The sequence below is a fragment of the Thamnophis sirtalis genome, unplaced genomic scaffold, assembly GCF_051295495.1.
Source record: "Thamnophis sirtalis isolate CommonGarterSnake01/CBP01778 unplaced genomic scaffold, rThaSir2_p1.2 scaffold_15, whole genome shotgun sequence".
Lineage (NCBI taxonomy): Eukaryota > Metazoa > Chordata > Lepidosauria > Squamata > Natricidae > Thamnophis > Thamnophis sirtalis.
The window spans coordinates 733953-751563 of NW_028261395.1; the positions used below are offsets into that span (position 1 = coordinate 733953).

Sequence of the window (17611 nt, forward strand, 5' to 3'; positions counted from 1 at the left end):
TTGCGTTCTGTGTCTCCCGCCCTACGCTACTGCCATATATGTGTCTGGCCTTAATGACAACAAGGTTATTATTTGTGTAAGGGGATAAAAACAAATACTTGATGGGGAAATCATTAATTTAATAATGCCAGTCCGCACATGTTTCAGTAACCTAAAAAGAGAGTTACAACTCGGTTGCGTATTTTTGGATGTTCTAAAAGCCTGAATGCTTGCTTCTTGTAGGACGTTAGGGTTGAGGATATGTGATTTTACAAGTCTGCATTAGGGAACTGAGTATTTTTCTTAAAGGATGAAATCATAGCCCCACAAGAAATACGAAGCTGACTTGCACTGCATACCTCGATTTTAGACCCATTCCCTGATGCAGTTTTAGCTACTGATAAAATGCATTTCAGTCTCCTGTAACCATCCTTTCAGAAAGATGCAATTTTTACTGTAAGTTGTCTGATCCTGTTTTAAGTGAGGAAGGAAACCTGGGAGAGGTTGTCTCTTTAAATCAGATCTGCAGTGTTGATGGACCCTCTAGCAGGCATGGTAAGAACCATTCTCACCTCTGCAGCAGGGAGCTTGACCATAAAGATCTCCACATTCAATCAAAACATTTTCTGTTTTAATATGCACTCTACCAGTCCTATTCCCATGGTTACAGCTGCCTTCGGTTGTGTCTAGCATGTTGGAAAATTGAAGCAGAGCACATTTGCACAGGAGTTTAAAACATAATGAAAGCAGCCCTGTTGTGATTTGCATTTTAAATTTTCTCTCTCTCTCTCTCTCTCCCTCTTTCTCTTTCTCTCCCTCCCTCCCTCCCCCCTCCTCATTGTACAGAATGCTGTGGCAATAGCTTCCGTTCATCTGCCACACTCTGCCTTCCCTTCATCTGCAGCCTGGCAATCTGTTGATAACTCCTCTTGCAAGCTACAGTTTATTGCTTTTCGGAATGGAAAACTCTTTCCCAACACCGCAAACTCGTCTCACCTTGCAGGCTACGGGAAGCAGAGGGTCATTGGCACGCCCGTAGTCTTCGTTCAAATAGGTAAGCGTTTTGCATTGCCTTTTTTTTTTTTTAAAAGGAAATTTCTAAAGCCTGGCTGTACACGAGAGCCTCTCTCGTATAATGGTGCAATGTAGCACGCAGGTAGGCTGATCTGAGAAATGCTTCTGCTCTAACAGAAATGTCTTGTTTTGTTACCGGTGTCTTCGTATTTTAAAAGGAAACTTGTACAGCTGGGAAGCTTGGCAATTGTAAATACGATAGGATTCTCTTTTGTGGCTTGGCGAAGTTTATCAGAAAGTAAAACAAAAAAAAAAGAGAGAGGAGGAAATGGAATGTTGCTTTTTAGTTCTGATTATACCCATAGAAAGTCTGGTTCCTAAAAAGATAGGTTGCAGCCCTGTTGCCATGTACATTGATAGTCATCAGTGTATCTCTTAAGATGGTAAATGTACGGCGTAAGAAGTGTTTTTGTTGATGAAAGTAATGGGTTTCATACTCTCCTTTTAGTGGAAGATTCAAACCATGATCTATTAAATATTTCATTATATCCCGAATTGGGTTCACATTTTAGAAGGTTGCAATTTAATTTTTGGACTACGAAATTGTCTCTGATGTTAATTCCATCAAAGATATATTCGTTTACATTTACTACGTCGTTGTTTGAAACCCTCATTTTGATTCAGGGCATTGAAGTAGCCCTGTTGTTTGCAGATCAGCCTAATAAAATGGCAATCGTAGACAATATTAACTATTCCAAACTTTTGTACATTGCTTTCTGCCGATAGACCAGGAGAGGGATTTTTGCTCTCTCCAATGTCTGTGTTATGTGTACAAAAAAATTGGCTTCTATAAAGAGGATATAGCAATAAAGCATTTTCCACTTCGTTGCTTTAATTCGGTTTGTTCCTTTGGCAGATGGGTGCAATATCGGGAACCTCACCAGTCCTCTTATTATAACGCTGAAGCACTTTACCCAGGGCATAAACCCCATTGCGGTCTTTTGGGCTTTTGACCTTCTGGATGGACATGGAGGCTGGTGGGGAGAAGGGTGCCACATAATTACCTCTGCAGACAACATTACCACTCTTCATAGTACTCACTTCGGCAACTTTGCAGTGCTAATGGTGAGTATATAACTTCACGTATGTGTCTCTGTGTGAATCTGCTTGCCTGTCTTTACTTAGCAGTGTCTGGTTATTAATCTTGGGAATTAAATGAGGGTAACTTAAAAGAGCCGTGCTCGATACTTAATAATACACAACTACATTACCTGCTAGCAGGCCTTGTTATGAATGATTTAATGAAAAATGAAAGTTCTATCAAGATACTACAGCAATGAAAATACATTGTCTATTGGTGTATACATACGTATGTATATGTAAATACATAGGCACACACACACACACATTAATACATATTCATTCCTCTGTACCTCTCAAGAAAGGATGTCTTTTACATATCTACTGCTGTATTGATCATATTAATTAATTGCTGGCTTACTGCAATATTGAATCGTTAACAAATGGAAAAAAACAAAGATTGCTTGCTTGACTGAACAAGGATTCTGTAGTCCTTTTCTGACAGTTCTTGAAATTCAGGTCCCTGTGCTGACGATGGCATTCTTTTTACTAAATGGCTGCTTTTAAAGGGGGGGGGGGAAAAAGCCATATTTATGTGTACTGCTAACACAAAGGCTGCTGAGGCTTTTCCTCAGGCATATTTGCAGCCCACAATGCAGTTATTTAATAGTTTTATTAACTGGGAAGTTACGGGGGGCAGACACAAAAGGCATATTAAATTAGACAGCGTATCAACAGTGAAGTAAATGTAAACAGCGGATGGAACGTATGAGGGAGACTTACGTTTTCTGCAGCCTACAGATGGGTTGCTCAGCCTCTTTGAAAGGAGGTAGTGTTCAGTCATCTTCTCCCCCTAATGTTGAATCCGGCATTCATTCCAGGAGATGCTTGTGGAGAGAAGGTGCCCTTTGTGAGCGCCACTGAAAGGTTCATACTTGAGTAAATAATGCAATGTGCGTAGAACGTGTAGAGAAAGGCAAACAAAACATATGACAGGAATTGAAAGGACATGTGCAGAGAATGCCAATCTGCTGCTGTCAGATGGAGCACAGATGTCAGCCGAGTCGGTGACAACAACTATCTAAATACTGTACCAATCTTGCTTCCTACTTTATTAAACGGAATGCCTTCAGTATCACACGAGCCATTTGTTTCCACTTGCTGCGTCCTATATTAGGATGCCCTAAAGATCCAGTGATTGAAAGTTCCGCTTTCTAAGCATGCAAAACAAACATGGATATATTGGAACCCTTTGGTTAGCTCTTGATGGAGGAAGCGGGGGAAATATGTTGGGATCCCTATAACCTTTTCCCAAAGTACCTGTTGGAGCAGATATACCACACCCATTTCAATGATGTCCTTAAAACTTTGCATTTATAAATATAAAGTGGAGAAACTTCTTTCTACTTTTGTAGACCACCTGGAATAAATGTGTGTTATTGTATGTATCTTAATTTGCAGTTCGTATCATTTTGAGGGGTACAAAATGTCTCCTGTTTAATAGACTTCACGTAGCCACGAATGAGTTAAAGACTGCAATTCTCCTCTGATACTTCACTGTAATGTCTATTCGAATATCAAAAACAGCCTAAACATTTTATGGACACAGATGTGACCTCATTGAACTCTGATGTACCATGATTCCACTAGAAAACAAGCCCATTGTTATGCTCGTTTTGGGATTTTAACAGATTTTCTGTAATTATCAGGAGAATCGTTTAAAAAGCATTATTAGTGGATGAATTATATGCTAGTATAGTTTGGAAATTAAAGCAGGAGATATTAAAGCAGAAGATCTAAGTTGAAGTTGATTGAAAAGTACTACAAGATATTCAACAATGTGTATGTTCAATTTGGGTAATAAAAAAAAATCCTGTTTGTACGAGCTTTGTTAGAATTGAGATAGTACAATCTATATTGCAGTCAGTTGTGAAACACATTGGGTGTCCTTGAACAAGTCACTCTCTTTCAGCACTGGGGAAGATCTGTGGATGTGCAAGCATTGCCTACAGAAGGTTCCAGATTCAAATCATGGCTTTTCTAATTGTGCTAGGAGAAACCACTTCCTGAAATTCTGGACTCTGCCTGTTGTTGACATTTATTAAGTTAGATGTACCAGTGGTTCAACTTAGGAAGAAGTAACCCCACCTGTTTTGCAAGGTTACTAAAGTGATATAGGGATAAATGTCAAATATATAAAGAGGCCGTAGGGAATACAACCTTCATTATCATGATAGGAGTCTTTTTGTGAGATATTCTTTGTTGGGCTTATATAGGTTTCTGTTGATGATCTTCTCCTTTTAAAGTGAAAAATAACTGGAGAGCTCTAAATGAAATGGTAGCCTTTAAAAATGAACAGAAGGGTTAGCTTGTAGTAAAAACAGATGTGTTAGCAAGATGACTGAGGTTTTCAATGTAATTTCTGTTGCTGCAAATGTAACGTAACATTTGAGAACTATGGGTTCAAATTACCCTCTTCATACTTCTCATTCTACTTGACTGCTTATTGGTGTCTGTCACGGTTTTTCTACATAATGATGCTCCCTCAGAATTAGCAGTGTTCAGCTGTTAAAGGGTTGTTGAGGCCCCTGAAAAATAATTTATTTTGAGTTCTGTTCAGATTAAAAGTTGATTGAATAGAGTGTTTCAGAACGTCCTGTATCTATGAGAATCTCTCTGGCTTTATAATTATTAAAATGCTTATATCTACTAGAGGCTATACTAGTGTGCATGATGAATATGAGGACCATCTGATGCAACTCTGGTGATCCATTTATCACCATGGTTGATTTGGCTGATCTCTATCCTTCTTGAAGCTGCACACTCATTGGAAAATAACCAACATCCTAGCTAGGAAGAGTGTACCAATCTTCAGTCAGTGGTATACAATAGGTATGCCTCCCTGCTACAACCTCCAAACTAATAGTATGCACTAGCTGGATACCCATGCTTCACAATGAAACTATGTGATTGGGAATGCAGGAGAAATCTGGTTCAATCCATTGGCTCAGTGGTGGACAGTGATTAAAATACATAAGATAGCAATAGCAATAGCAATAGCAGTAGACTTATATACCACTTCATAGGCCTTTCAGGCCTCTCTAAGCGGTTTACAGAGAGTCAGCATATTGCCCCCAACAATCTGGGTCCTCATTTTACCCACCTCGGAAGGATGGAAGGCTGAGTCAACCCTGAGCCGGTGAGATTTGAACCGCTGACCTGCTGATCTAGCAGTAGCCTGCAGTGCTGCATTTAACCACTGCGCCACCTTGACTCCTAAGTGCTAAGAGAATAGCACTCCCACCCCCTTGAGTCCGGAAGCAGTTCCATAGGTGGAAGGTATAGACATTTTGGTGAGGTACCAACGTTTAGTACTGTAAGGAGCCCCAGACCGCTCCTTGAGTGAAGGAGTGAAACGTCTCTCAGTTTGAACTGACGTAAAGGAATGTGAAGCAACTGGCAGTTGGAACAGAGTTCTTTTCAGGTGGGGAGGGGGAGTAGAATGTCTAACTCCTTAGCATCAGAGTGTGTTAATATAAGGCAACTGGCAGTTGGAACTGAGTTCTCTGCAGGTGGGGGGGGAGAGTAGAACACCTTAGCATCAGAGCATGTTAATTACTGTTTAAGAAATACTAATGATCTGGTGGTCATTTTGACAAAACCTTTCTTAGCGAGCACCTAGAAGCCAAGAGGAACATTAATGGAAAAATAAAGTCCCAAAAATGACTGGGAAGTTTTAAGGCAGGGTAACATTCAAGCTTTCAAGCTTTCTGGAAGTCAGCCAGTGTCCTTGTTTCCCATGAGAGACTGCAGGCAAATTCAAGTTTGAGAAGTCCATTGATGCTGAAAGATCATTATACTGTCATCAACAGTTATAAAAAAACAAAACCATAGTCTCTTGATGTTCCTGTTTTTTCACTAAGAGGTTTATCATCTGAGTCTTTTTCTCAGTAGGCCTTTTGCCTCTGCTTTGCTTTGTCATCTATCTTTGGGCCCATATATTTTAGGAAAAATATTATAAAATTATTTATGGGTGGGCTGCTCAATTTTTATAGTGGAATATTAAGCTAACTGTGGTAGAATGTTCTTCTTAGGCATTTTACATTTAGAATCAAATGGAAAAGAACTAGGATCTAATCAGCAACTTCAGAAATGATAACAGTTTTAAATTATTCACCACTCAATTTTATTTCATTCCATTTTATATATTTGCAGTTTACCCTCTTTTCCTAGGGACTGTCTGGACAGATAGATACTCAGCTTGTACTTGAAAAGCAATAGATAATTTGCAATTTCCCACAATCCGAAATAGACAAGCAGTTTTAGTGCTGGACAAACATGGAGTTTTACTTTAATCAGTCTCAAACAAACTGACGAAGTGTTGTACCCAAGATTTGAGGGTGGGAAGGTAAAAACTAGTTAAAGAGAAATACAAAACAGAGCCAAGATTGGATTATTCATAAAGTGCTGGCGTAATTCTCAATAAACACTTACTACTCTGAATATGAATCTTTACAGGAAATCAAATTCTTGGTAGGTATGAACGCTTTACATTTTCTTAAAAAACAACAACCAATGTTTAATTTCAAAAAAATGATTGAGTGCTCATGCTGAAATCACTGGTATATATTGTTTTATTGTGGCTACAATCCTTTTGTGGGTTTCCATGCGTTGATTTTTTTAAAGCATATTTTTTTAAAAAATTACCTATTTGCTCATCCAGAACTCCTCACTACTTCTGGTAGGTTGGAGTCCATTTTTGTCCCAAATCCATTTGATCATGGATCGGGTACTTGTTGTGGCCTATCCCCGTCCCATCAACCCTACATTACCGAATAATTGCTCCCTGTTGCAGTAGATGTAGTAGACGCAATATGTAGCTCAATATCCCGATTCACTACATTGCACTTCCTCTTAATAAGGGATGGAGTCCAGCCAAAACTATTTGGAATGGTTCATTAAACTTTAAAAAGCTCAGGACATAGAAAGTTATCGCAACCGATACCTCACTGGAGGCAGCTTTTCATTATTCTTTTAGTTGGCTTCCTTCACCTCTCATCTTTAAAAGAGAATATAAGTGTACTGAAGTAAAAGTGTCATGTTATGATTCCTCATCACTTGCTTGTCTTGTAGTGGGTGATAGGGACACTTGGATCTGATTTTTGTCTTTTTATTCTTGCGTTTCAGTGTTCCCCATCTTGGGGAACTTCAGGTTGTCTGTACTTCCATTCCCAAATTCCCAACAAGTGATTTTTGTGGCTGCAGTGTTCTCACAAAGTTTAAAAAAAATGGGAGGCATGACTCTACGGGAATTTGGAATTCCAAAAGATGAGCGCATCAACTGGAGTAGAAGAATTAATTAGAGCATTGGGGAAATGCAAGCTAAGCGATTGTGCAGGGAGGGAGGTGTGTTAGACAGGTACTCAAAAGATGGATATGATTGAAGCTGAAATATGAAATGATGGGAATAGGAGTTCAACAGAAATAGCAAGAGACAGATTCAATGGAAATACTTCTCCTGGAAGTATTTAATAATACAAATACTGATATTAACACTTTCCTGGGCTTTGGGGCAAAAGAGCCTTATTTTTGTAAACTTTTATTCAGAAGTTGAAATTGGCCAGAAAACCAACAAGAAAAAAAAATGCCTATAGTCTACCCAGTGTTTCTCAACTTTAAGATCTGTGAACGCCAGTTTTCCATAATTCTCTAGCCAGCAAGGGGAAGCTGAAGTTCACACATCTTAAAAGTGAAATTGAAATACTCTGATTTAAATAACTAGCAATACTAGTAGACCTCAGTTACAGTTAGAATGGTTGAAAAACAATGCAGCTTTGTGACAAATCCTCGCATTTATGGCCGTTAGTCTCCAGCAGCTGTGTGATTTCCATTCGGGTGTTCCACAACTGGCATGCATTTATAACCATCCTGGTGTCCCACAGTCACGTGATCATCATTTGTGAACTTCAGAATGGCTTCCACAAGCAAAATTAATGGAGAATGTGGAAGGGAAATCACATGTTGTCCCATTTAATGGTCACTGTGATTTACTTAGCAGAGGTGATATAATAAATCAAATGGAGTCACGTGATTTTTCACTTAGAAACTTCAGTACTTGGCCATGGAGTTACAGCCTCATTCACCAACCACCAATTGTGGTTGGTAAGTGAGGACTACCTGTACAGAATATAGCCTAAGGATTTCAGAATGACGGACATGGTGACTGTCCCTTCTGCAAGGTGATTTTCACATTTACCCCCAGATAAGCTTCCTAATAATGCACAAGAACAGAACAGCAGAGATTAATTTGGTTCTGTACTTAATAACGGCAGCAAGACTCTTGGTGGCGCAATACTGGAAGAAGAAAGACTTGCCTACAGTTCAAGAGTGGACTCTGAAAGTTATAAACTTAGCCGAAATGGCAAAAATTTCAGCATATCTCAAAGAACATTCAAACGAGAGATATAAACGAGACTGGAAAAAATGGATTGATTATACACAAAGTAAATATGGGACTAAGAAACTCCAGATACCTTATGCTTAACATCAGTAATAACTTAAATTGTTTAAAATTTGGGTAACAGTAAGAAGCTGAGCTCAATGTAGAGACATTTTAGACTGTGATTGTTAAAAAGTTATACCGTGTATGGGCTCTGGGAAGTCGGGGGGAGGGAAGGGAGGTGGGGTTCTGGGGGGAGGGGGGAGGGGGGAAATATAATATGTGTTAAATTCTAAAGTACATGATTGCACTTGTATACTGTGGCTTTTTAATGTTAGTGTTAAAATAGAACAAGCTGAATATATTGGAAGGCAATAGAGGTACACCGAAGGGAGGAGTTGAGTGAAAGAAGAAGGAGGGTGGAGAGGGTGAGAGAGAGGAGGAGGAGAAGGAAGGGAGGGAATGGATGAAGAGAGGGAGTGATAGAGGGGGAGGGGAAGTAGGTAGTAGAGGGGTATGTAAGAAGGAAGAATGAAAGTTGGAGGGGGTTGAAAGAGGGTGTATGGTGGGCCAAGGTGGTATATTGGGTTTGTATTGTAGGGGGCATTTTCTATATAAGTGAAGGCTGTGTTTATTACTCAATGTTACATGCTCCGGTTATGCACAGTAAACATGTGATTGTATAGAATGAAATGGAAATAAAAAATATTATGTGATAAAAAAAAACCAATAATAATAATAAAAAAAGAACAGAACTGAACATATTGTAACGCAGAGAGCTTTAGTAAATAACACGTCTGGCAAAAATTGTGTGGCCTAGCTTGCTTAAAAGAAAAAGCTGTTATAGATACAAAGGTACCGTATTGCTTTTTGGAAGGAAAAAATGTATATCTACTTCACTTTAATATGACACTTGATTTGACAAAATAGAAACAAAAACCATGTTTAAGGCATGAGAGATATAATCCTAACACTGCCTTCAAAATTGCACAGTTAGTTCAGTGCACCATCAGCCTCTTCTGTAGCGGATCTGTGTGCCGTTGTTTGGCTTCAGATACCCATGATGTCAATTACCAAGCCAAACTGTCCACATACCTCCCAACGGCTGATAAGATCTCACAGGATGGGCCTCCTCCGGGTGCTGTCGACCGGACAATGCTGGCTGGCGACCCCTCGGGGGAGGGCCTTTTCTGTAGCTGCTCCAGCCCTGTGGAAAGACCTACCCGTAGAGATCCGGACCCTTCCCACTCTCTCGGGCTTCCGAAAAGCCACTAAAACCTGGCTATTTCAGCAGGCCTGGGGCTGTTGACTTCAGGAATGAGGTCCAGCCCCACCCAGACTGAGTGTATGGTGCGTGGCTTTTAAATTTGTTTCTTTTTTCTAATTTTTAACTTTTTATCTTTAACCTTGTTTTTGTAAGCCGCCCGGAGTCCTACGGGATTGGGCGGCATATAAATGTATTAAATTACAATTACAATTATACATTTCCCTGTCCTTTACTGTCCAGATCTTTCATTTCTGCCCCTCCATAAACTGTTTAAACCAAACAACCTACTAATAGCTACCAGTCTGAGCTTGTTTTCAATATCCTGTTCTCCCACCGTGGACAAAAGAGATGGTTAATTAATACATTCTGATTTAATTGTTGGGTGCTAACAAAAGAGGAACCCTACTTTCATCTAAACATTCTCTTTCAAAGAAATGTACAACAAACCAGATACATTCTGTATGAAAGAAGAGCTTCAAGGAATCAATGGGTTCATTGCATAGTCTTCAACTTCGCCAGATTTACGTCCACTGAAAGAATTCATAGTTATTTATTTACCCCTCTCTGTCCGTTTATATCTTTCCCTCGCTGTTTCTTGACTCACTACTCCGTGACCCGTCAAAACCGCGTTCCACAAAAGCGCGGTCGACGAAATTGCGTATGTGACGTCATCACAACGCGACGAAAAAGATAAAAAAATTGAAATAAAAATTAAATTACAGCAAGCCAATTCACATAAAGGTAAGGGTTAGGTTAAGGGTTAGGGTTAGGTTTAGAGCGTTAGCGTTACGTTTAGCGTTAGGTTAAGGGTTAGCGTTAGGTTTTTTGTTAGGTTAAGGGTTAGGTTAAGGGTTAGGTTTAGGGTTAGGTTAAAGATTAGGTTTAGGGTTAGGTTTAGGGTTAGGTTTGGGGGGGTTAGGGTAAGGTTTTCGCTTTATTTTTACATTTTTCGATCTTTTTCGTCGCGCTGTGATGACATCACATACGCGCTTTCATCGACCGCGATTTTGTCGTCCGTGGTTTTGTGGTGGAACCCACTACTCAGATGTCCCAAAGGTGCCTTTTCAAGAGGCAACTGGACTTTCTTGGGGTTTTTCTAAAGACATTTTGCTTCATGAAGAAGCTTCTTAGATGAGAAGCGAAATGTCTTCAAAGAAAATCCAGAAAATCCAGTTGCTTCTTGAAAAAGCATCTTTGGGACAACCATGACTTGGATGACTGAGAATCTCCTTAGTCATTACCCAGACTCGTGGTGTCTTCTCACTATCTTTTATTTCATGGCCCAAATATCCACCCACAGTTTTTCCTCATTACAGCTTTTCTTATTTAAAGCAACTTTTACCCCAGAGAAGCTAAACATCCCTTGTTGTTTGATAAGATTTATGAAGTACTTGGATAGAATAATTCTACTGGAGAGGATAATGGAATTATTGCTTTCCGCTTTGTGTCCAATGTTCTTTTTTTAAAAAAATGTTCTTAATAATAATACAGTCCTTGCAGCCACGCTAAATCTTTATTCTTCCTGGTTCCTTCTTCTAGAAAGGCATATTACCTTGCCAACTACTAATATTCATGACCTCTAGAGTCTCCGCTAGGAAATAACATCTGAAAACTTCCTTGTTCAAATGTGCTGGTGTGCAATTCCACTATTTTGCATACTGTGTTTTTTTTTAAATCTTTGCTTGCTTTTTCCCCCCTCTTGGGACAGAACGGGGAAGCTGTCAGATCAATAACATTTAATTATCATTAAAATAGAGAGCCAAGATTAATTAATTATGCACTGGTATCAGTGCCTTACATACCAAATGAAATCAAGGATATTTTACTATATGCTAACACATTACATGACTGAGGCATAATTGCTTGATATATGTGAAATCATATATCTTAAAATAGAATTTGGTGTTGTAGAAGGAAAAAAATAATAATTAAAAAAAAATAGAATTTGGGCTGGTTCTAAATAAAAAAGTAACTTTAGGAGCCGAGGTGGCGCAGTGGTTAGGGTGCAGTACTGCAGGCCACTTCAGCTGACTGCTATCTGCAGTTCGGCGGTTCTAATCTCACCGGCTCAAGGTTGACTCAGCCTTCCATCCTTCCGACGTGGGTAAAATGAGGACCCGGATTGTTGGGGGCGATATGCTGACTCTGTAAACCGCTTAGAGAGGGCTGAAAGCCCCATGAAGTGGTATATAAGTCTAACTGCTGTTGCTATTGCTATTTAAAAACTTGATTATTGATGACCCATAGTAAAAGTTGAGATATTGGGAAAGGCACAGGGAATTGCCTTTCATAGGACTACTTGAGCATGATATAATTGGGTGGGTGGGTGGGTGTGCACGCACACACACACACACACACATACACACACACAACTTGCATTCAGTTAAATGTCCAATGTGTCCTGACATGAGGTTTTATAAATGAAAATTATTCTTTTCTACTTTTTGTGTGTTATCTCCCCCTATTCCATCGGCCAGCCAGTGTCGGCTGGCAACTACAAGGAGGAGGGCCTTCTCAGCAGTAGCCCCGGCCCTTTGGAACGAGCTCCCTGTAGAGATCCGCACCCTCTCCACCGTCCAAGCCTTCCGCACAGCCCTGAAGAACTGGCTCGCCCGCCAGGCCTGGGGATAAGGATAGTGACCCCTCCCGAATGATGGATGTATGTTGCTTATCATTTTAGTATTTGTCTCTATTTCGTTGTCTGTATCCCCCCCCTTCCTAGTTTATGTGAGCCGCCCTGAGTCCCCTCAGGGAAAAGGGCGGCCTACAAATTCCAATAAACTATAAACTATAAACTAACATATTTATTACATCAATGATAGTTTTCAGAAGCCTTATTTTGCTACAGGAACAGATGCAGAAATATCAAGGAAGTGTTACACCTCCAGCCATCAGCTTTTAGACAGCAGAACCAGTAATAAACAGGAAGGTCACCATCCTTTTTGTGAGCCCCATGGGCTTGTGTTTTTTTCTGCTAAGATAGGTGCTCCGCTGGGCCTTTTCTAAGTATTCATCAAGCACAAGTGTCATCATAATCAAATGCTTATAATTAAAATTATGCACAATGCCTTCTAAAGCTTCTCCATAATAAAACTAATTCAGAAATTCTTTAGAACAGAGGCAATGAAGCAGTCCAGTGGCTCCCTAGATTTCAAAGCTTATTTTGTAAAGACCAAGACAGATAGTTTCTTTCCCATACACACACACATTTTACACACACACACACACACACACACCTTTTTTTTTTATATAAGCGACATTTACTGCAGCATTGAAAATTCCTACGGGCAGAGAAGATTGCAAGATGAGAGCTTGTTTGTTCTAGCCGGATGTGTCAAGCCATTTCTAAAGCAAATTATAGACAACCCATTACCCATAAATAGAAATGAATGGCAGCATCTCATATTGGTTAAAAATGTGGTGTGAACAAGGTGCAGCGTTCATTCGGCAACCTCAAGAAATTAAATCTTATTTGGAAATACATTCCAAGTGTGCCTTTTCCCTGATCCTCCTCACCCTCCTGTGATCCCATTCCATGTTTTTCTCTTCAGCATCGGAAGCGATTTATTTTCATCTTTTCCCTGGGAAGATCCTGCAAGTGGAATGTTGACTCAACGGCTTAGCTGTCTCTCTCTCAGTACCCGAAGTTAGTTAAGGAAGGTTCAAGTTGCTCTTTAGCAGGGAATGAACAAGAAGCAAAGTGTTTTGTTTTACCTGTTACCTTTTGTGGGAAGTGAGAACAAAGGGAGATTTGTTTCTGTAGGACTTTCAGCAGCTAAGAATGAACCAGTGTCGTAGCATTCTGAAGAATAGCTGGTAGGAGCATTTAGCCCTGTTGAAAGCATGTTGGAATAGAGTTGTTTAAATCTTTTATAAAGATGGTAAAGAGAGAAGAGGCTGCTTAAACGTCTAAAACAGTGGTGGGTTCCGGCTGGTACAGCCCAGTACAGCCATAGCGGTAATAGTCGGGAGCAGCGGCCACTGTACCAATATGGTGGCTCGTTTGGCCCACCCACCCACATTCCATACCTGTTTTTGAAGCAATGCAGTGCCTGTGTGTTGTGACTCAGCAGATGTCTTCTGTGAGTCTTTTCAGGATGCAAGATTAACACTGCAGCTGGGGCTTGTGAGTGGCGTGTTCTGGGGATTTAAATGACGGATGGTGCCACGCCCTAGTTGCAGGAGTCAACGTTCCTTGGTTCGTTCAACATTGATTGATCATCAGTCATGGTTTATGTAAAATACACTTGGAGAAGTGCTTTGTTTCCTGTAACCCTGATTCAAGGCTACACTTGGAGAAGTGCATTGCTTGTAAGAGTTGTTTTGTATTCTGTTATCTGCTTGAAAGAGACTTTATTTCTGTTTATTTTTGGGCTCGCAGCCAGTTTGAGCCAAGAACTGATGAAGAGAGTTCCTTTTAAGTTTGTCTGCTTGCCGTTTGTTAACGAGCCGAGAAGGGGGGGACAGAACACTGTGTGACCTTCGACGAGCAGCTGGGTATTGCAGGGGCGGTGGAGTGCGCATGCGTGTGCAGTGCATGTTAGGCGTGTGCACAGCACATGTCCAGCATGTGCATGAACAGACCTCGCGCAGCATACTGGTAGCGATGGTAGGAGCAACCCACCACTGGTCTGAAAGCAAAGAATTCCATATAGGCAAAACAGAAGACCCGCTGCCTGTTCATACCGCCTCACTAATGTGGAGACTCTAAGCAGGCTTTCCTCCGATGTCTGTACTGGATTGAGCAAGGCAGTACCAAATATCAACCAATGCTGTGCCTTTTAGGGTTCCATGGGTTACCGCCAGAATTTTGAGTTGGTCTTTGACTCCTTCTGGTGATCAGTGCAGTGTGTTTAGTAGAGTGTGACTCCGAGCTGAGTTGGCGCAGTGGTTAGGGTGCAGCACTGCAGGCCACTTCAGCTGACTGTTATCTGCAGTTCAGCGGTTCAAATCTCACTGGCTCAAGGTTGACTCAGCCTTCCATCCTTCCGAGGTGGGTAAAATGAGGACCCGGATTGTTGTTGGGGGCAATATGCTGACTCTGTAAACCGCTTAGAGAGGGCTGAGAGCCCTATGAAGCGGTATATAAGTCTAACTGCTATTGCTATTGCTACTATGAAGAAATTGTCCTGTCAACATTCTAGCTCACGGGTGTCAAACTCGCAGTGTCACGTTGCCATCATGTGACTTATCATGACATTCTTTCCCTTCGTGGCGCTAGGGTGGCGTAGTCTGCACCTGACTCTCCAGGTCCGCCAGTTTGACACCCTGAGTCTAGCTGCTACATTTCAGACTAGATGCAACTCCTGCATCCTCTCCAAAGGTTGCCCCTGTAGAGTGGGTTACGGCAATTTGAACAATGGTGGTCAGAGCAGAAGTTGCTGTCACCAAGCCATCTTGATCTCGGTTGAGCTATAATTGGTACACCAGGGAAGCTGAGCAGTGGAAACTCCCTTCTCGTGGTTTCCAGCTGCTGCTTAAGCAGTAGTGATGAAGGTCTTGGGATACTCCCATCCTGAGTTAATGATTTGGGCCAATGTTCTTGGATGTTTATTTATGAGAAACAGTCCAGGTGTCCTCAGCTTATGGCCTTCATTTAAATACAAGTTTTTATTAAGACTTTCAATTACAGTAACACAAACTTTAAAAAAACAACCTAAACTTAGAAAAGGACAAGAGAACGGGAAAAAGAATAAAAAAATGCAAGGAAAAAAGAAAAAGAATATAATAAAAAGAAAAGAAATACATAAAGGAGTGTCTTCTAACCTTCTAACAAACATAAACACATATAATAACTCTTCACCCCTTATAAAATCACAAAGAAATATCTTTTCATCCCATATCTCATCCCTTGTCAGTAAGCAAATCCATAAAATACCAACCTTTCAATCTTGGGATCAGCCAAAAGTCCAGGATGGCAGGAAATATCTTATTTTAAGGTGATCTGAGGAAAGCTAACTATCAAATGAATTTTAATTTCAGGCTGATATATCTACTTATACACACTTATGGACACGTTTTGAGTCCAGTTCTTTCCTGAAGTGAAAATAATAAATTATTTAAAAAAAAACTTTGGGCACAATTAGAAAAGTTGCTATGAGACCCCGTTGATTTCGTGGCTGGTCCCGGGTTCTATTTTTAGTCATAGCTTCCATGCCCTCCCTGCTAGATCCATGTGGAATGTGCTGGAATAAGACTACAGTCTTGATTCTTACTTCTGTGACAGGCTTAGCGATAAGCCAGTTTAAATGTAGGTTCTTTTATTTATTTGGGATCTTGTATTTTTGTTTGTCCATTTTTATTTTATTTTATTTTTGCAGGAAAAGTGAGGGGCAGTTGAGGAATTAATTATTTATCTTATTGCTAATCCGATTTTTGAATAATTTGAGAATATTCTGGGTTGCTTAAAATAGCAGTATGTTGGTCCAGATGCACTACTAGCAATATATAAAGCTTCCAAAATAATTAGAAATTATTGGAATGTGTTTTACATGATTCTGTGTCTATGCATTTTTTATGAACAATGTAAGATTAACATAAAAAATATTGGTTATTCTTGATGTGGGTAACAGAATAACAAAGCAATGGCTGAGAATGTTAAAGATTGTTCTTGTGATGTTAAAGTGAGATTAATTTAAACAGTTACTTTTTTCATTTATCGGTTTCCCCAGAGAACATTTTTAAAAGCCTTTAAAAGAGCTAAGCATTAAGTTAAAAGTATGAAATGTGAACTGGAGAAAGAGACTTATTCAAATTATAAGGGTTTTTTTTACTCATTCCCTGGTTTGGACTTAATATCCATAAAGTTTGTTAATGCTATGTTAAAAGTGGGAAAGTACTTTTGCATCATCTACTTGAGTGTGATGTGAAGAATGATAAATTCTTCAAGTGGAGGAAAGGGGCAAGAAGAAATAAACGAAATGTTCAGTGGGAAACTCTGGAAAAGAGAGAGGAATCCCAGATTTATACTCTTAAAATGAGGAGGAGGATTTTATCCCACCTTTTTATAGTTAAGCCAAAGAAGAGAACACGCCTGCCTCATATTATAGATATTTCATTTCTTAAGGGCTCTGGAAAGTTTGTTTAGTAGTATTTCATGTGATTAAGATTTAATTATTTGTGTAAATAGTAAATATTTCAACTATTTATTTTGTAAATAGTTGAAATATTGCTTCTATGCTACAAAATATCTTCTTGTCTCCTCTCCCCCTTTGTATTTGTTTTGGCGTTTTGGCATTTTTGATGGGCCTCCCTCCCTCCCTCCCTCCCTCCCTCCCTCCCTCGCTCACCCCCCTCTCTGAAGCAACCTTAAGAATGGCTCAGAATGCTTTTGAAGAACTGAGGAGTGGAAGCAGGATTGTGATCAGATTGCCCTAAAAATGGCCTCCACTGATAGCCCTACTTTGAAGAAGCTTGCATTAAATATCAATCTGTGGGAGCAACCCTCAGTGCACTGTTACTTCAGATGCACTCATTTGCAACATTAAATCGTAACTCCCAAGCTGTCACAGGACAGTCCTTTAACCTAATTCCTACAGTATGCTGTTCACGTGTAAACCCATGAAAAACCACAATGTGATAAATAAACTGGGTGGGTGGGTAGGTAGGTAGATGGATGATAGATATCAGATAGATAGATAGATAGATAGATAGATAGATAGATAGATAGATAGATAGATAGATAGATAGATGATAGATAGATAGATAGATAGATAGATGATAGATAGATGATAGATGATAGATAGATAGATAGATAGATAGATAGATAGATAGATAGATAGATAGATGATAGATAGATAGATGATAGATAGATAAATAGATAGATAGATAGA

At 39.9% G+C, this 17611-nt stretch overlaps 1 protein-coding gene across 2 annotated transcripts in view; it reads left to right on the forward strand.

Moving 5' to 3' along the window:
• The window catches only part of ADGRA1 (adhesion G protein-coupled receptor A1), a 304703-nt gene that overhangs the window by 218757 nt on the left and 68335 nt on the right, over positions 1 to 17611 (forward strand). For both annotated transcript variants that reach the window (XM_087702485.1, XM_087702486.1), the window contains exons 13-14: positions 826 to 1033; positions 1910 to 2118. In XM_087702485.1, coding sequence (XP_087558611.1) covers positions 826 to 1033; positions 1910 to 2118 — 417 coding nt within the window. The remainder of the gene's footprint in view (positions 1 to 825; positions 1034 to 1909; positions 2119 to 17611) is intronic.